The 15,553-nt window shown below is 51.0% G+C and overlaps 5 protein-coding genes across 5 annotated transcripts; 2 read left to right on the top strand and 3 right to left on the bottom strand.

Annotated features, from left to right (window-relative positions):
- Positions 1–222: 222 nt before the first annotated feature.
- On the top strand, positions 223–2,213 carry J7T55_015685 (transporter PB10D8.01; the record flags this gene model as incomplete). Its single annotated transcript, XM_053139939.1, has 6 exons — positions 223–456; positions 520–692; positions 799–1,025; positions 1,101–1,673; positions 1,827–2,139; positions 2,198–2,213. The coding sequence occupies 6 exons, from the start codon at positions 223–225 to the stop codon at positions 2,211–2,213; spliced, it is 1,536 nt and encodes a 511-aa protein (XP_052997403.1).
- A 954-nt stretch (positions 2,214–3,167) lies between these two features.
- On the bottom strand, positions 3,168–3,778 carry J7T55_015684 (uncharacterized protein; the record flags this gene model as incomplete). The annotated part of the gene is made up of 2 exons (XM_053139938.1): positions 3,168–3,410; positions 3,530–3,778. 2 exons carry the CDS (start codon positions 3,776–3,778, stop codon positions 3,168–3,170), a joined length of 492 nt encoding a protein of 163 aa, XP_052997402.1.
- An 831-nt stretch (positions 3,779–4,609) lies between these two features.
- Positions 4,610–5,226, top strand: J7T55_015683 (uncharacterized protein; the record flags this gene model as incomplete). Its single annotated transcript, XM_053139937.1, has 3 exons — positions 4,610–4,650; positions 4,854–4,908; positions 4,960–5,226. 3 exons carry the CDS (start codon positions 4,610–4,612, stop codon positions 5,224–5,226), a joined length of 363 nt encoding a protein of 120 aa, XP_052997401.1.
- A 1,563-nt stretch (positions 5,227–6,789) lies between these two features.
- On the bottom strand, positions 6,790–8,187 carry J7T55_015682 (uncharacterized protein; the record flags this gene model as incomplete). Its single annotated transcript, XM_053139936.1, has 1 exon — positions 6,790–8,187. The coding sequence occupies one exon, from the start codon at positions 8,185–8,187 to the stop codon at positions 6,790–6,792; it is 1,398 nt and encodes a 465-aa protein (XP_052997400.1).
- A 4,296-nt stretch (positions 8,188–12,483) lies between these two features.
- J7T55_015681 (uncharacterized protein) lies at positions 12,484–14,438 on the bottom strand (the record flags this gene model as incomplete). Its single annotated transcript, XM_053139935.1, has 5 exons — positions 12,484–12,718; positions 12,781–13,055; positions 13,120–13,191; positions 13,270–14,100; positions 14,370–14,438. The coding sequence occupies 5 exons, from the start codon at positions 14,436–14,438 to the stop codon at positions 12,484–12,486; spliced, it is 1,482 nt and encodes a 493-aa protein (XP_052997399.1).
- Positions 14,439–15,553: the final 1,115 nt, after the last annotated feature.

The following is a 15,553-nucleotide window of genomic DNA, read 5'->3' as shown; positions in this document are numbered from 1 at the left end:
ACCCACTGCGAATGAAATTGGTGTATTTCGCCATCCATGCGGGGCGTCGCGAGCGATGATGCGACCCAATGCGCCGTTTACCACCAGGTCGGACGGCGGTCGCAATTTCTTATGTCCATATCGAGGTCTTCGCAAGCTTGGCTTTAACTTACTACCTCGCCAAGCTATAGAATTAGCCGCTGCTTCTTTCACGCCAGTACCAGGTCAATCAAGCACTCGGCAATGGCGACGTCTAAAGTGCCCGTCGTAGAGACAGCATCCAGCGAAGATGGATCAGCGACAGCAGTCCCCAAACTGCTTGATCGCTATGCTGACGAAAGTTACAAACTATTATCCCAGGTCAAAGTCGAGCCGCCCACGCCAGAGGAGGCGGAGAGGATTCGAAAGAAATGTGTCCGCTGGGTGATACCCTTCATTTGTCTGGGCTACCACTTGATGTATGTGGATAAGCAGACTGTAAGTAATCGAGAAATCTCAGGTTTGAACGGTGTCGATAACTGACAGTATGCGCGTATGTAGCTTGGTAACTCTTCCATCCTCGGTATTATTGATGATGCCAACTTGACTACCGACCAATACAATTGGCTGTCCTCGATCTTCTATCTCGGCTACTTAGTAGCAGAGGTACCTCAAAACATGGCGCTGCAGCGATTCCCAGTGGCCAAGTATCTGGCAGTCAACCTCATTATCTGGTGAGTTTTCGAAGAACTCGGAGCCTTTCCTGCAATGAAAGCTGACGCTGGCGCTATCTTCTCCGTTCAGGGGTGGGATTCTGTTGTTACACATCCCGTGTAACAGCTTTGCCTCCCTCTTTGTTGTACGCATTCTTCTAGGCTTGGCAGAGGCGTGTATTGTGCCATCGTTTTTGATCATTTTGTCGATGTTCTTCACCTATGATGAGCAAGGTGTATTGATGCAGATTATGTGGGCGTGCGGCAATTCAAGCCCCATCACGTCTGGATTGTTATCCTATGGGGTACTTTTCATCAAGACCGGCACTTTTGCACCTTGGAAGTGGTTTATGGGTTCGTCACTGCTCTTGAATCCGGAGATATGCAGCACTTGAACAGTCAAGCTGACAAGCACGTTACATGACAAAGTCATTACAGGAGGCCTTACGGTACTGTACGGCGTCCTCGTGTGGTTCTTCTTCCCCGACAACCCGGCATCTGCCCACTTCTTAACGAAGGAAGAACGAGCGCAGTCTATTTTGCGCATTGCGTCAAATCACTCTGGTATCGAGCAGAAGCGATTTAAGAAAGCTCAGTTCAACGAAGCCCTTCGGGATCCCAAAACATGGCTTTTCTTCCTTCATGCCTGGTCTCAGGAGATGGCAAATGGGCTCACAAACCAGTACTCACTTATTATCAAGTCATTTGGATTTAGCACGCTGAACACAACCCTTCTGGGCTGCATAAACGGTCTTACAGCGCTTGTGTCCCTTGGAACGGCCGCGATCATACTCTCCAGAACAAAGAATGCACGGGCATGGCTGTCTGCTGGTGCATACATCCTGCCAATTGTGTCTTGCATCTTGCTGATCGCGCTGCCATGGAGTAATCGCGCAGGTTTGCTCGCTGCTATATACATGCGGGCGCCAGGAGGTATTGCTTACAGTGTTGTCATGATTTGGGCAGCCAACTGCTCGGCTGGACATACGAAGAAGACGACGGGTAAGTTCATCCGGCTGGGCTTCACTTCTTTTAAGCCATAACATGCAGGCGATGCACCCGTGCTCTTAGTCGAAGCTTATTAGTACCGGCTTTGGGTCACTTCGAAGGGGGTTGTGTACTGAGTGAATAATCCTGCTAACTCTCGTCGCAAAGTCATCGCTCTGTACCATGTCGGCTATGGACTGGGCAATATCCTGTCACCACAGCTGTTTCAGGGTAAGTACAAACCCAGGTATATCGAAACATGGTGGGTCATCCTCTGGGTTGCGTGTGTCTTTCCCATGTTGCTGGTGCTGTACCTGCGGTACTACCTGAACAAGGAGAACAAGAGACGTGATTCTCTCGCCCAGAAGGGTGAGATCAGGGAGACTGGCGTGGTCGAACACGTCGACGAGAGTGGCAACCGGACGGAAGAGGTCGTCGATGCAAGGCAACTAGACCTCACGGACAGGGAGAACCTAGCATTGTAAGTACATCTTTCCCCTTGGCAGGTATAGGGAGACTGGGATTCTGATACACTACAGTCGTTATGTCCTCTAGGTTTTCAAGATCTGGAAGTAAATATTGTTACACACTCTTTAGCAAGGCAGTTGGCGGTGTACCTCTTTTGGAAACGTAGCAGGGAAATAGCAAAGTCGGTAGCTTCGCAGCTAGAGGCGTGTAGAGCACCCCGAGCGAAGAGCTAACACATATGCATATCTGTTCTCTCAAGAAGTAGTCCAGAATTTCTTTTTCTGCTAGCGAGGGCTTGATGGAATTTTATATATGTGTGTCATGGTGATTGTGAAAATGCAATGGGGGGAGGCAAGGGGTTTTCGACTTATTCAAGTACAGCTTGCAAATGCTTGTGCCAAAGCATATAAAAGACGGAAAAGTGAAACGGAAGAGATCATCACTCGCAATTCCCAAAATGGAGCATTGGTGAGTGTTTCATGAGACTTGAGTTTACTTCGTCTGTATTCTTGGGATGACCACGATGGATTGAGATACGCTGATCGAGAAAGCGGCAGCCCTGTAGCGGCTCAGCGAGTTGAGTTGCATCAATTGGGTCCGATTCCAGGCGAAAATTTTCAGAGTGAGTGACTAATGATTGTGCGTGTCTAATCCAAGGTCACTGAATCGACCAAAAGAAATCTATGCGAGATTGCCAACGCGGAGGTTTTTCTCGCTGAGAAGGTCCAGGGAAGGTATTTCTGTACTAGGCAATGTGACCTAGATGGCGTGGTATGTATCTCCCCGGCACTATATTGTCGAAGAAGGAAATTGGATCCACCAGGCCGGGCTCAATGTCTGGGTCGTCTTATCCATTGGCTTCTGAAGTCCAAGAAGTCCGTTTAGCCTAGGATGCCATGGATGCTGGATGCTTCCTGTCCTTTTCTGGCTCCAGCCATTGAGGTCCATAAAGCCTGGCCATGCCTATAAGCGCATATCCTGGACATCCACGTGGCCTCCGTCGTTGATCCGCCCTCCACCAGGCGCCATCGGAGGTAACGACTAAGCTGCAGCTTGTTCTTTGCCGCAGCATTTCTTGTACTTGTGAGTCGAGCCACAGTAGCACTTTGAGTTCCGCGCCATCGGCGCGACGCCGAAGCTAGCTGTGGCCTGGCCCGGAAGGCCACCTGTCATTTGCATCATGAGGTCTGCAGCCTCCTTCTTAAGGATCTTGTCGCAATCTTCATTGCCGCAGCATGCAACAGTCATGATGATGACAAACGGATCCTCCGTCTTGTGAAGATACTACAAATACCGTCAACAAGACCCCTTGGATCAAGAGCCGCCTGAGTGCGCCCTCGGAAAGGCCCTGACGGCGCAAGTTGCGGTGTTCTTGGAGGGCTCGCCGAGGCTGTCTCACTTACCGACATAGGCGTGGCAACGACGGTGGAGGCATCTCGTTTACAATCTTTGGCTGAGCACTTGTCCTCGCAGGCCTTCAGCGATGCCTCGGCATGCTCCAGAACGATGGGCCGCATCACCGTGGTGAACATCTGGGGCATGGCAGGGTTGCTAAGGGCTGCTGGGCCGACCAGGGAGGAGGGAATATCATGCTTGAATTCCAGCTGCCGCTTCTCGCAGAGAAACTGGCAGCGGACGGGCTTCGTCGTCATCTTGGCTGGGCGTGAGGCTACGTTGTGCCGTACCGGCTGTTTGGGAGAACAAATGAGCGATTGCAGAAAGGATCGACGGACGGCGTGTGTAGAGAGAGAGGCAACTCGTCGTGGTGGTGTGGAGGTCCCAATAAGGTTGAAAGCCGACAGGAGTTCCTCCTGCTCTAGAAGCCCCCTGAGCACTCCCTGAGACAGGTGTCCTCTGGGGGACCCCTGCTAAGGTCAATGCGCCCAAATCAAATAGGGGCCAGATCACGTGGCTACCCCAACTGCCAACACCGGCCGAACAGCAGCGAAACACCTTATTGGCACTCTTGATCTCCGCTCGAAGCGACCAAAGCAGAAAAGATGATCCTGGTTCATTATAGCGCATGCCCATGTTTACTATAGTGCGAGCCGAATATGCTTGTGCTGGCATTAGTGATGTCGTTGCTGTGACGCTACCACAATTGTATAGTGCAAGGTTTCATGTAGAGATATCAATGGTGACAGTGTTCATCTTTTAACCGCTTGATGGTGGCAGAGTTCAACTCCACGTCGGAGCTGCCAAGGGGTCCAAAATTACCCGTCAAAATCGACGGGCATATCCCACCTACCGGACGAGCCCGTACCACTTAGCGCTGCATGTCAAGGTTACACCAGGTACGCGTCTCGCGATCAGATCAAGCAATCAAGTCGTACTACAATCTCGATGATCTAAACACTCCGGTCCTTTAATCAACGTCCACATTTGGCAAGGCCTCCGCTGTATTTTACCGGCAGCAGCATACATTTGTGGGGGGGATATGTGACAACGATTTTACTCTCCGCCAACATCTGATTGTGCTGAAAATGTTCGTCACGACTTCGTATTCCATCGCTTTCAAAGTGTAGTGAGTCCAAATATGGTAGAGCGGCTCGAACAATCGGATGGTGCTTGAAAGCAGCGACAAATTCCTCTCGTTCCACACTACATCCATTTCTTCTTCCTGAAGAAGCAAAGCACGTCCTCTTTTCTCAAAACCTGCTCCGGACTCGAATCACTGTCCGCAGTCGTCGCCACCTCAACACAACCATACCACGGCATTCGTCCAAGCTTTCTCCCATACCACCATCAGAAGAGCCACAAGATTCCCAAGATGAAGATTCCAGTGAGCTATTAACCATTCCCATTCTGCTCTCTCTGGCTCATATATCATCAGGCCATCGTCCTGGCCACCACCTACGGCCTCGCATTCTCTGACGTCGCTCTCTCCATGCCTACTCACAACGACGCCAAACCTTCCATAGTCCGCAGCCTGTGGCCTCGTGGTAACGGCACCGAATGGATGCTCAAGTGCAGTCACGGCAGCTGCTATTCTATGGTAGGCTGTACCTCGGAAGGGGCTGTCACCCACAACGATCCTAGTTGCTGGCAGATGTGCACGTGCATCGCCTACAACACAACAGACATCGTGACAGGGCTTTAGGAGTCCTTTACTAAGTACAAAGGGGTCGCTCTGGATCGGTAAGCGAAACCCACAACACAATTCGTACCAAAGAGTTTGGAGCATTAAATGTAGAGTAGAACATCCATTACCGTACATTCTCGACTATATCAAGATTGATGAAGGAGATACGACTGAGGTTTCGATTACTTGTGAGGCAGCTGAATGACGGTCAGCGGCAGGGGACACAACTTCTTTCACGGCTAGGTCAGGCCCATACGTGGGACAAATTGAAGAATTTGGCAGAAGGAAAGCGCTTCTGGGCACGAATAAGCCTTTTAGGGCTATTTTAGTGAGGAACAGGACAAATATTGGCATCTTTTGGTTGCGATGGATCGCAAGAGACTAGGCATTATATTCGAATGCAATGACGATCCTCTCGAGAGAAAGATTGGACATATAACAGCTTGAGACGAGGCATGCAGACTTCAACAAAGACGCGATGCCTTGGAATCGCAAACATGTCATGGCGGCCATTTATAGCTCGAGTGTCGGAGCGAGGTAGCTCGTGGAGACTAACATCCTGGGAACGCTTGCTCAGGCGAGAAGTCGAAATGAGGCGATGTATTCTATTCAGCAAACATTATCAGGTTTCAACTGCCTTTCTGTATGCTCTGTCCGAATTCTTCGCATGCGGCCCAAGCCTCATAGATTGGTCACTATCGTACCCTTTGGTATGGCAAGAAACAAAGTCACTTTTTCAGCCATCCAGAGTACAGAGGCCCTAACCAGCCTGATTCGTATGAAAACAGAACTCAAACGCCGCACCAAGAGCTCTGCTTTCATTCGGGTTCAGGCAGCGCGTTGGCTAAGTTCACAGTCATTTGAGGTGGTCAAGCATATGTGGTACGTTTTGCAAGGACACTGTGCTACCGAAATCTAGGTTGTAACGAGCCTGAAACCAAAATTGATACCAATGGTTCATTGAGCTCTGCTTTGTCATGTGGGTGGACTGCTCTGAAGACACCCACGCGGCCTGGGGGAGTAATAGCAGTGTTCAAAGGAAGCCGGTTGCCAAATCGCGTCGAGTTGCCATTTTCACGTCGAGAAAGGCATCTAGCCACCAGGTCGCGAGTTTCGAAAATTGAGCTACATAGACGACGTCCTCGAGTCAGTCGCATGTTCCTAGATACTGGCAAAATCAAGATTCAAGGGATAATATCTCTTGAATGTCGAAAATTTTGACAATGTTTATATTTTAAATTGTGCTATGCTACGAGTACCTAGGTATTCGCTAATATAGGGTTTAGTGAGCGGGCTTGAATATTGCGCCATGTGTATCGTGTACAGTCCACCTGCCACAGTCCTAAAACGCCCACGAGAATCCCATCCTTTACCAATTCGCATGAGCTCGTGCCGCCAAAAGTTGTCGTAATGTCGATTCATATTGAGCACAATTGTGACTCAAAAGAGGTGGCGACCTCTTCCGGCTGTAACGCCGCCCTGTAATCCAATACAGCCCTTGAACCTCTAGTCTTGCGCATTCTACATCATATTCCATCATGACTGATTCACGACCAGCATTTCCGTTCACTCGTAATGTCGTCATCTCTTCTGCTGCTCAAAGTATGCCTGAGCAGCCTTCGTCAGGAACGGCACAGCCTCTTTCTTGATGACCGGTACCGCGTGCGTCATGAAGAGCTTGCCAGCCTGCTGAGCATATGCCTTGCTCTTCTTGTTGTTCTTCTTCGAACCATTGCTCCCAGCCGGGCTGCCGCCTCCTCTGCCATATCCATCATCGTAGTATTGATCCCGCCTAGAGTCTCCACCATACTGATCTTGACGCCCATAGTTCACTGATGTGGCTCTGCGTCGCGGCGCAGCCTGTGCATAAGGGTCACCATATGGATCATCGGGATACTGTGAACGGGGTTGTGGGGGAAGGGACTGGCGATGACGAGGCCGTGCTGGTGCTGCGCGGTCATACGGGTCGGCATCCCCGTAGTCACCAACAGGTGCGGCCCGATGGCGGCCTCGGGGTTGAGGCTGGGGCGCGTAGCCGTATTCATCTGCAGCACCTTTATCGTCGTGATGCTTGCTGTGGCGAGAGCGACGAGGTGGTGGTTCATCCGCTGCAGCCGCGCCGTAGCCTCCGCCGTACGCAGTGCCTGCTCCGGCCGCGGAATAGTTGTCGTACCCATTGCCGTAGTAGTCCTTGTCTCGCTTCCGATGGTGCTTGCTGGGCTTCTCGTCCGCCTCGGCGTGCGAGGTCAGAGGAGAGGACTTGTACGGGGCGTGATCGCCCATTGGGGGACGAGGCATCTCCTCTGCGTTCGGTGCATACTCGTATCCGGCGTTTCCACGGTCGTGCTTCTTGCTGCGTGGTGCCTGGCTCGCGTAGTAGCTTGCGTAGGGGTCATCCTCGTAGGACTTTTGTCCCTTGCCACTTTTCTTGGATGACCGATGGCGGGCGCCACCGCCGGCTTGCGTCGTATATTCATCCTCAGGCCAGTTCGACTTCGGGGCCTGCGGCGACACCCGCCGTGGAGCTTCGGCCTCTCTTGCTGCCCTCCGAGGGCTGTAGCTCTTTGCTCTTCTTAGGTTTTCGGCCTCCTCGGTTTCCCAGGTGCCCCGTTTCTCTCGAAAATGTCGGTCCTTGTCACTGGTTTTTTGTTCCACGTCATGCCGGGATTTCCTGCCCGCGTAAGGAGACCCATAAACATCCCGAGGGCTACCGTAGGGGTACCCTGATCCGTCATCCGATGCAACGACATTGACACCTGCATGTGTGTTGCGTCGAGCCGCCTTTGGCTCGTCAGGGTCTACCAGGGCAGACTTGCGGCGGTGTCGATCGTGCGACGAATGTTTTGGCTGAGGCTCCGGGTAGGCATTGCGTGAGGAGCGCGGGGGTGCTCGCTCATAGGCATCATCATAGTAATTCGCGGGCCGCGTGCTGGGTATATCCTTCGCCCGACGGCCTCTACCGTCGTCATACGCCCACATGGTGTAAAGACGGTGGATGGACGGCGAGATATAACGAAATTGTGAAAGGCTTTGTGGGCTGCTATGATTCTAGCCCTCGTCCACTTCTGGTGTGTAGCAATGAAGAGATATGGTTGATGTGGGTGACTGGGGCGCCGATGTCCTTTCTGGGAAAACGATGGGGAAAGGTGGGAAAGGGTGTGGAAAGCAACGCAGCCAAATATGGGGTAAAGCTTAAGAGGATGACGTTTGGCTTGGAAGTTGGCTTGGAGAAGGGACGGAATTAGCGGTGAAACTCGCTGATGATCCCAGCCCCCTGGATCGAAATAGCGGATGTGGTATCCGGTCGGGGATCGCAGCTAGATCGACAGCGCTTGGTGGCGACTGTCGGGAGGCCTGGAGGTCTAGAGGCCCAGGTCTGACCAGAAAGTTGGACCTTCGAGGCCGATGGGGGAGGCCTGGCGTGCCTGAGAGGAAAGCTGACAGGATTCGGACTAGCCTGGCGAGCACTACCGGATCTTGCAGCAGTAGTGTGGCGTGGTGGAGGGTGAATTGTTGAGTTGGCAGAAGGCGTAGGCACAAAATAGCTCGAGAATGTAGGGGTCCCGGCAACCAGTTGGTATTGTAGGGGCGGGAAGGGGTTGGGGGAAATGGAAGGGATTCGGGAGATTTCTGTTATTTATCAAAAACAATAACAAATCAAGGAACATGGTCAGACTCTTCTGGCTGCAGGGACGAACGCAATACCATAGCAGCACGGGGATATATTACAGTCGTCGTAGGCAGATCATCTAGCCGAGGCGCAGAGGCATTGATTTCATTTTAGAAAAGACCAGGCGCACGCAGGTGCTGTGCTGTTTCTGGATCGTTCCGGAGTCATGGTCACACAAGTTGCTACCAACCTGTCAATAAAGACGTGACACCTGTCCTGCTGCAAACGTCATATGCTGTGCCCATTCTCTGTGGACGGTCGTCGCCCGCCTGTCTGCCTCTCTGCTCGCCCACCAACTGTCGTGCCTCACCGGTATCCGTCTTTAAACATCAGCTCTGCGGGCCAGATGATAGTGGCCGCTGACGGAGTCTGACGGGAGGCACCGGATGGAGTGACCTGGGCCGCATGACGTAGTGCTGCAGCTGCTCCATCGACTCGGATCGCGGCGTTTAAACCGGGTGACATCCCGCGAGTTTGTCTCCTCACTCGCGGTCACTGGCACCGCGGCTGGAGCGCCCACCCACCCCTCTCCGACTTGCCCCTGATACTCGTGCGCTGTATGTACGTACCTGTAGGCTATCTACATTTTGCGTGCTGTATCTAGTACACACAGCATCGCACTAGTCGTCTGGCAGGCTGCCTGTAGCCTCATTGTCTAGAGAGGCCCGCCTGCTGCAGACAGACTTGTCTCCTGCTCTTTGGTTCCTGCGCAACGGTCGATGTAACATCTCAGACGTCCGAGTCAGTTTCAACGCTTTAGGGCAGCCAAACAGAAACGCCTCAGCGAGGGAGTCTTGCCCGGCTCGGCTGAACATAAACACAGGGCGCCCCAATTCGGCAACAGGGGAAACCTGGGACGATGACTTCATCCGGAACTACTCAACTCGTCTTGATCATCACCTGCCTGCAAATACTGCCGCGGCTGGCGACAGCCGCAAGTTGGTTCGGCGTCAGAACTCAACCCGCGTCGCATGGCCTTATTTTGTAGGCATTCGAGCCTGATCATCGTCGCTCGACACCGCGTTATTGGGCCAGCAAATCCCCTCCTTGGATGGACATGACGGAGTGAGTAGCGAACGGTGCGTGCCGGGACTTGAGGCAGCACACACACATGTGCAGGGCGATCTGGCTGCCCAGTCCACCCATTCATTCAACTCTGTCGAATCCCGCGCTCTGCGGCAGACTGAGCTGACGCGCGGGCGATGTGACTCTGCCTGCTGCGAACCAGAGTCACTGTGCGGAGAATTAATTAGCACACAACGTAATGCTGTCACTGTCCACAGTTGCAGCCACCCGAGAGGCTGTAACACACCACAGTTCAAATCGAGCCGAGATGTACACGTCGCAACCTCGGAAAATCTGAGCTCTATCGGAGTACATCTGGACGTCTTCTCGAGCCGAGACATCATTCATGCGGTCATCTGCTGACGGGCAAGTTCGTGTTTTCATTGCGCGCCCATCTGCACGATGAGATGATGCATCCAGAAGCCAACAAGCAGCCCCACGACAGTGACGGCATTTTGATACTGATCCGACTCGTGTTCTGAACGGGAAGAACAGTCAACAAATGGTCAGACTTGCAGGGCCTGCTCAGCTGTGGCCATTTCCACCTTTTCGACGGATGAAACCTGCACCGCCATCGGTCAAGTAAAGCCCTGCACAGCCATGGGCTTCGCTGCTGCCTGTGTTCGTGAAACCATGCATTGGGCTATCAAGTATGTCCTGGCGACGCATCGTCTTGCAGTGGCCTTACGAATCGGCCCAGCATTGACTAAGCCTGGCTGGACGCCAATGTCTGCTGTGTGTCGGAGAAGGAGTAACATGGTCAAATACAGATGTGTGTCAGACGGCCCCCGTTGTCCTGTCGTACGTGGATATCACCACGTTGTATTTTGGGCTCTCTTCAACTTCGCAGCTGTATCAAGTCTCATCAATCATCCGCGCCGCTGTTCTTACGCTGTCTCATTCACATGGAAGTCACAGTTGTCTTGCTGAATGATCCTCATTTCACTTATTTATGACAGGGTCATGCCATTTCGACTCGCTTGGATGGGCGCTTTGTTGAATGCAAGCCAAACCTGCGGCCGCAGCCTTCAAGCCAGGACTGGCAAGCCCAAGACTTCGACCTACGCTACCGATCTCTTCAGCATGGTCATGATGTTGTCAAGATAGTACAATGGATCCCTCTCGTCGTAAAATCTTACAAAGATATAGAGCAAGTCGTATGGTTTCAAATACGGATTTCTTGCATCAACACATTTAGACAAAGTTCTGAAGGACAACAAGTGGCGACAGTTATTGGAGGATTCTTCCATCCAATACATTAAACCGGGTTGCGAGACGAAGGATTAAGCTCACAGGAAGAATAATAAGCTGGGGTTCCTGAAGGAGGCACGTCACGGTAAGGTGATGTTAAGGATCTTGCATCCGTTGGAATCCGAGGACTGGGCCTTTCGACCACGCCTTATGCACTCTGATTTATGGCCCGGCAATATTGAGCTCGAAAAAGAGACAAACATGATCATTCCCTCACTAGACTAAAAGCTGTTGATTTGAAGCAGTTGCAAGTGCAGCCTATGCTCTTTGACCAACAGTCTCCGCCATGGGGCTCCACTCCACATTGTCGAAGTCGAAGCCTCCTCTTTCGCCACAATAGCAGCATGTGACAATTAATACGCAGTAACCAGAATTCGCGACACGTCTCTTGCAGCACAATTGGCTTCCACATACTTGCTCATTTGCCAGGGAGGAGGCTTTGGGTATCTCCCGGCCGAGCTCAGTGGCAGTTTCAGACAAGATGCTACCCCACGGCGGTTGTTAGATTGTTAGTATTTCGCCTTTTGGGCTCTCGGTACAGACATTCCGAATCCAAAGTCAGATTTCCGTGCTCAGCCAGCAACTCCTTGTGATTTTCTCTATAAGAGGCTCGTCTGCGGTCTTTTTCATCCTCCTGCTGCATCGTTCACGACATGTGAATTGCGACTCGACTTCAGAATCATGCACACAGAAATAGACCTTTGGTACCCAAATTTATTTACTGGTAGCACAAATGGTGCTATTTTAGTCGAATGCGGTACATTGCTGACAGGACTTGGCCCCAACTACTGTCTAGGGAGCAGCCATCTGATACACTGTGCACTGTCATGAGGGGCCTTCGATGTTGTGCAACTGATGATGAGACAATGAGACCGGACGATGTTCCATGATATATATCTCATTATGTTCTGCCTTATTCTTTTGTCTTTCTCGGAACAAGCAGCAATAATACGCAAAGCTACAGCTGACAGATTGGTGGCGTGGTTGATCAAGACAAGAATCCAGTTTTGTAATCATGCACTTGGTAGCTGATTCTGGGCAATGAGTCAAGAAGTACTTTTCCAACTTCGAAATGGTCCTGTTTTCTCTCACACCCAGGCAGTCATCATCGTCGTGATCGTCCGTAAGGGTTCTAGAGCCAAGTTGACATCTTTTTGCGAATGCATCTCAATGAGATATATTGACTTCTCGAGACACCAACCAAAACTTTCCAATTATCTTTAAAAAGGTTGTTAAACATCTTGATTACTCTTTCTTGCACCAAATTCGAACTGACGCATTCGTTTAAATCAATACGACCAGACTCGCTTTTCCCCTCGCGAGTCGCGAGTTCCATCCTTGTTCATCTTAGCATACAAAATTCGAAGACCAGCGGCCACAAAAGCGACGAAGAAACAGCAGGCTGCGCAGGTAAAGTTACCAGTAGGGTATCCTTGGGTAGCTTCGTTCGACTTCCAGATCCATTGTGCAATGATCTGGCCGATTCCAGCGCATGAATTGTGCACCGCAATGGCAAACGGGATACTAGGATTTGTAGAACTCTGTCAGACAACTCAGGCTCAGTTGGAGATGGATTGAACACTCACGTGAGTAGACTCGGCGTGTTGCAAGTAACCCAATTTGTCATAGCTGGCGCACATGGGAAAGCACCAGCAGCAGCCAGGCAAAGGCACCCATATCGCTGAATATAGGCATCATGCGGTAGAAGACCGGCTGTAAGCCAGCCAGCTCCTCCGACAATTGAAGCACCCACGATATGCCAACCTCGAGCATCGAAGCGGTCGGCCGAGTAGGAGAGACTTATTGCAACGCAGAAGCCAATACACCATGGTGGGACAGTCATGAGCTGTGCTTGAATGGACTGAATATGGGATACTTAAGTGAGCAATATTGCGCGCTTTTACGCATTGAGGATTTGGTCTCACCTTGTATCCAAGTCCTGTGACGATGGTTGGAGAGTAGAATGTGAATGAACCTTGAAGAACCACGTTGGCAATCTAGAATCGGGCCAGCGCGGTCAGCCTGTGCCTTCGGGCCCTCACACTTCTAGATTGCACTGCCAGATAGCCACTTACATAGGCAACGTAATGGGCCAACATTCGTGGGCTCAGAAATGTTGCTAAGATTTCTTTCTTTGTAGCATGCTCCCTGTTATAGCCGCCTCCCCTCTCCTTGAGCCGATCTTCGGCCAGCCTTTTCTCGTCGGCAGTCAGAAATTTGGCGCGAGCGGGATAGTCTGGCAGTATGAGCAGAGTCGGCAGCACGCTCACGATAGTGATAAGCCCTTCGATGATGAAAAGCCACCGGAAACCTTGCAGTCCAGCAGTGCCGTTGACGTGTCCAATACCATACGCAACGGCACCGCCAAATGCGCCGGCGAGGTTGCAGAAAGCAATAACGAGGGCAATACGCAACGCTCGTTCGTTGTGGCGGTACCAGATCGTAATAAGATAGACAATCCCAGGGAAGAAACCGGCCTCAAAGACTCCGATAAGTAGGCGCAATGAGAGGACGGTTGCGTAGTTCTGAACGCCGGCAAATCCTATCGTCACCGCACCCCAGCACCCGAGAAGCAGGGCCAACCATATAGACGGCCGAATGTAATGCTTCATAACCCAATTTGACAGTACCTCGAAAACAGCATAGGCAAGCGAGAACACGCTTAGCGTTATCGCATAGTCTGTCGATGTCATGCGGGTCTGGTGGAGCATGTCGTCGCCTGTCTCCTGATTGAGGACTCGGGCGTTACCGATGTTGCCCCTGTCCAGGAAATTGAGAAGATATAGCCAACAGCATAACGGAATAATCCTCATATCAAGAATCCTATTGAGCCTCTTGTTTCTCGACGCATCATGCACATTTTCATGAAGAACGCTCTCCTCGTGGGTTACCATTGTCTCCGCAGGCTGAGACTGGGGTTAGCAAAGGCTCGTCGGATCGATGGAGAGGTACTTGCTTCGGCAAATGTATCGTTACACTGCTTTATGCCTGTAGGCTTCTCTATCACAGCTGGTGAAGACATCCCGTCTGTAGTTGATCATATACGCAATTACTTAATGAAGTAAGATCCCAAAACAGAGCAAATAACAACGTGAACAGTGACCGTCAGGTGTAATGTCAAATTTGGGTCGACATGTATGTTGCAGGAACAAAATGACGCGTGCAGTTACTGTACAATGGTGTTTGTCATTGGGCGCATCGCGCCGTCGCTGAGAACTGTCCCGCTGCCGGGCCATCTCCGCATTCTTGGCGACAGACTGCGGTCCGCTTTATAGGTCGAGCCGCAAGTGTGAGGAGAATCTGGAGAATGCCTTGCATGAGGGGAAAGGGAGCATCGAAAGTGGGATAAAGGATGGGATTCGTCATATGCGGATCAGTCGGCAGGCTTGCGCGTGGTTCGAACTTGTTCTGAGACTGCGATCATTGCACTTAGGGATTAGGTGTTCTAATTGTGAATTGATGAAAAACTCTGCTGGTGCTTGTTAAAGAAGGAAAAATTGCCCTGGAGATCCATATCACTTGTTTGGCGATAGCGCAACGCTTTCCCAACCAATATTTGCCATGCGTAGTTACAACGGTCTCAGCTTTCCGTACATTGGGCATGAAGTAATTTGTTGCCTTATTGACTACCCGTGATTCCCAAGTCCTGAGCTCCACTGCTGCTCAATACGTAAGGGATGTTTTGATCCGGGCAGGAAAATAACATGCTCAAAACAACACGCTCGACTTTCAGCTTTGTACGATTTGAATTCTTCGTGAGGAGGAAGCACTGTGTTGACGCTAAGGTTGTCATATTCATTCTTAGGCTGGCCGACACTTGTGGTGCTCTATCTATAACATAGTTTGTACTGATACCCAGGTAGAATCCATTTGACTGTATTTCGACTATAGTGATTTTGATCAGCTTCTCCTGCCATTCCTGTCATGGTTGATACGCTTCACGAGTCTGGCAGGATACCGACGTATCTCTAGTTACAAAAATCACAAGCGGAAATGATTCATCTGCGAGTCAAAAGCCCCACTTAAGACTTACAAAATCTTCGTCCAGCCCTTGAAAAAAATTCAGTTTCTGCAATGTGCTAACAGCATTAGATGACAGCTGAGCAACGATTATGCAAGCGCATTTAAATATGTCAATGTTCATGGTGAAGCCTCCTGCTCGCAAGAGAGAATGCTGTGGCTCGCAGATTATTGAAAAGGTTGTGTTGTAAAGGATGACCATTGATTGCTTCGATGTCAAACGTTGCCGATGTCGTCTAACAGCGGACATGGTCGTTGGGAGCTTCGAACGTTGTTCGATTTAACAACTTTTCTTTTCTGATTGGAAGCATAACACTATGATGATATTAAGCTCAAATG

The sequence above is a fragment of the Diaporthe amygdali genome (assembly GCF_026229845.1).
Source record: "Diaporthe amygdali strain CAA958 chromosome Unknown NODE_5_length_1802954_cov_64_987939, whole genome shotgun sequence".
Classification (NCBI taxonomy): domain Eukaryota; kingdom Fungi; phylum Ascomycota; class Sordariomycetes; order Diaporthales; family Diaporthaceae; genus Diaporthe; species Diaporthe amygdali.
This window is presented reverse-complemented; position numbering and strand designations above follow the sequence as displayed.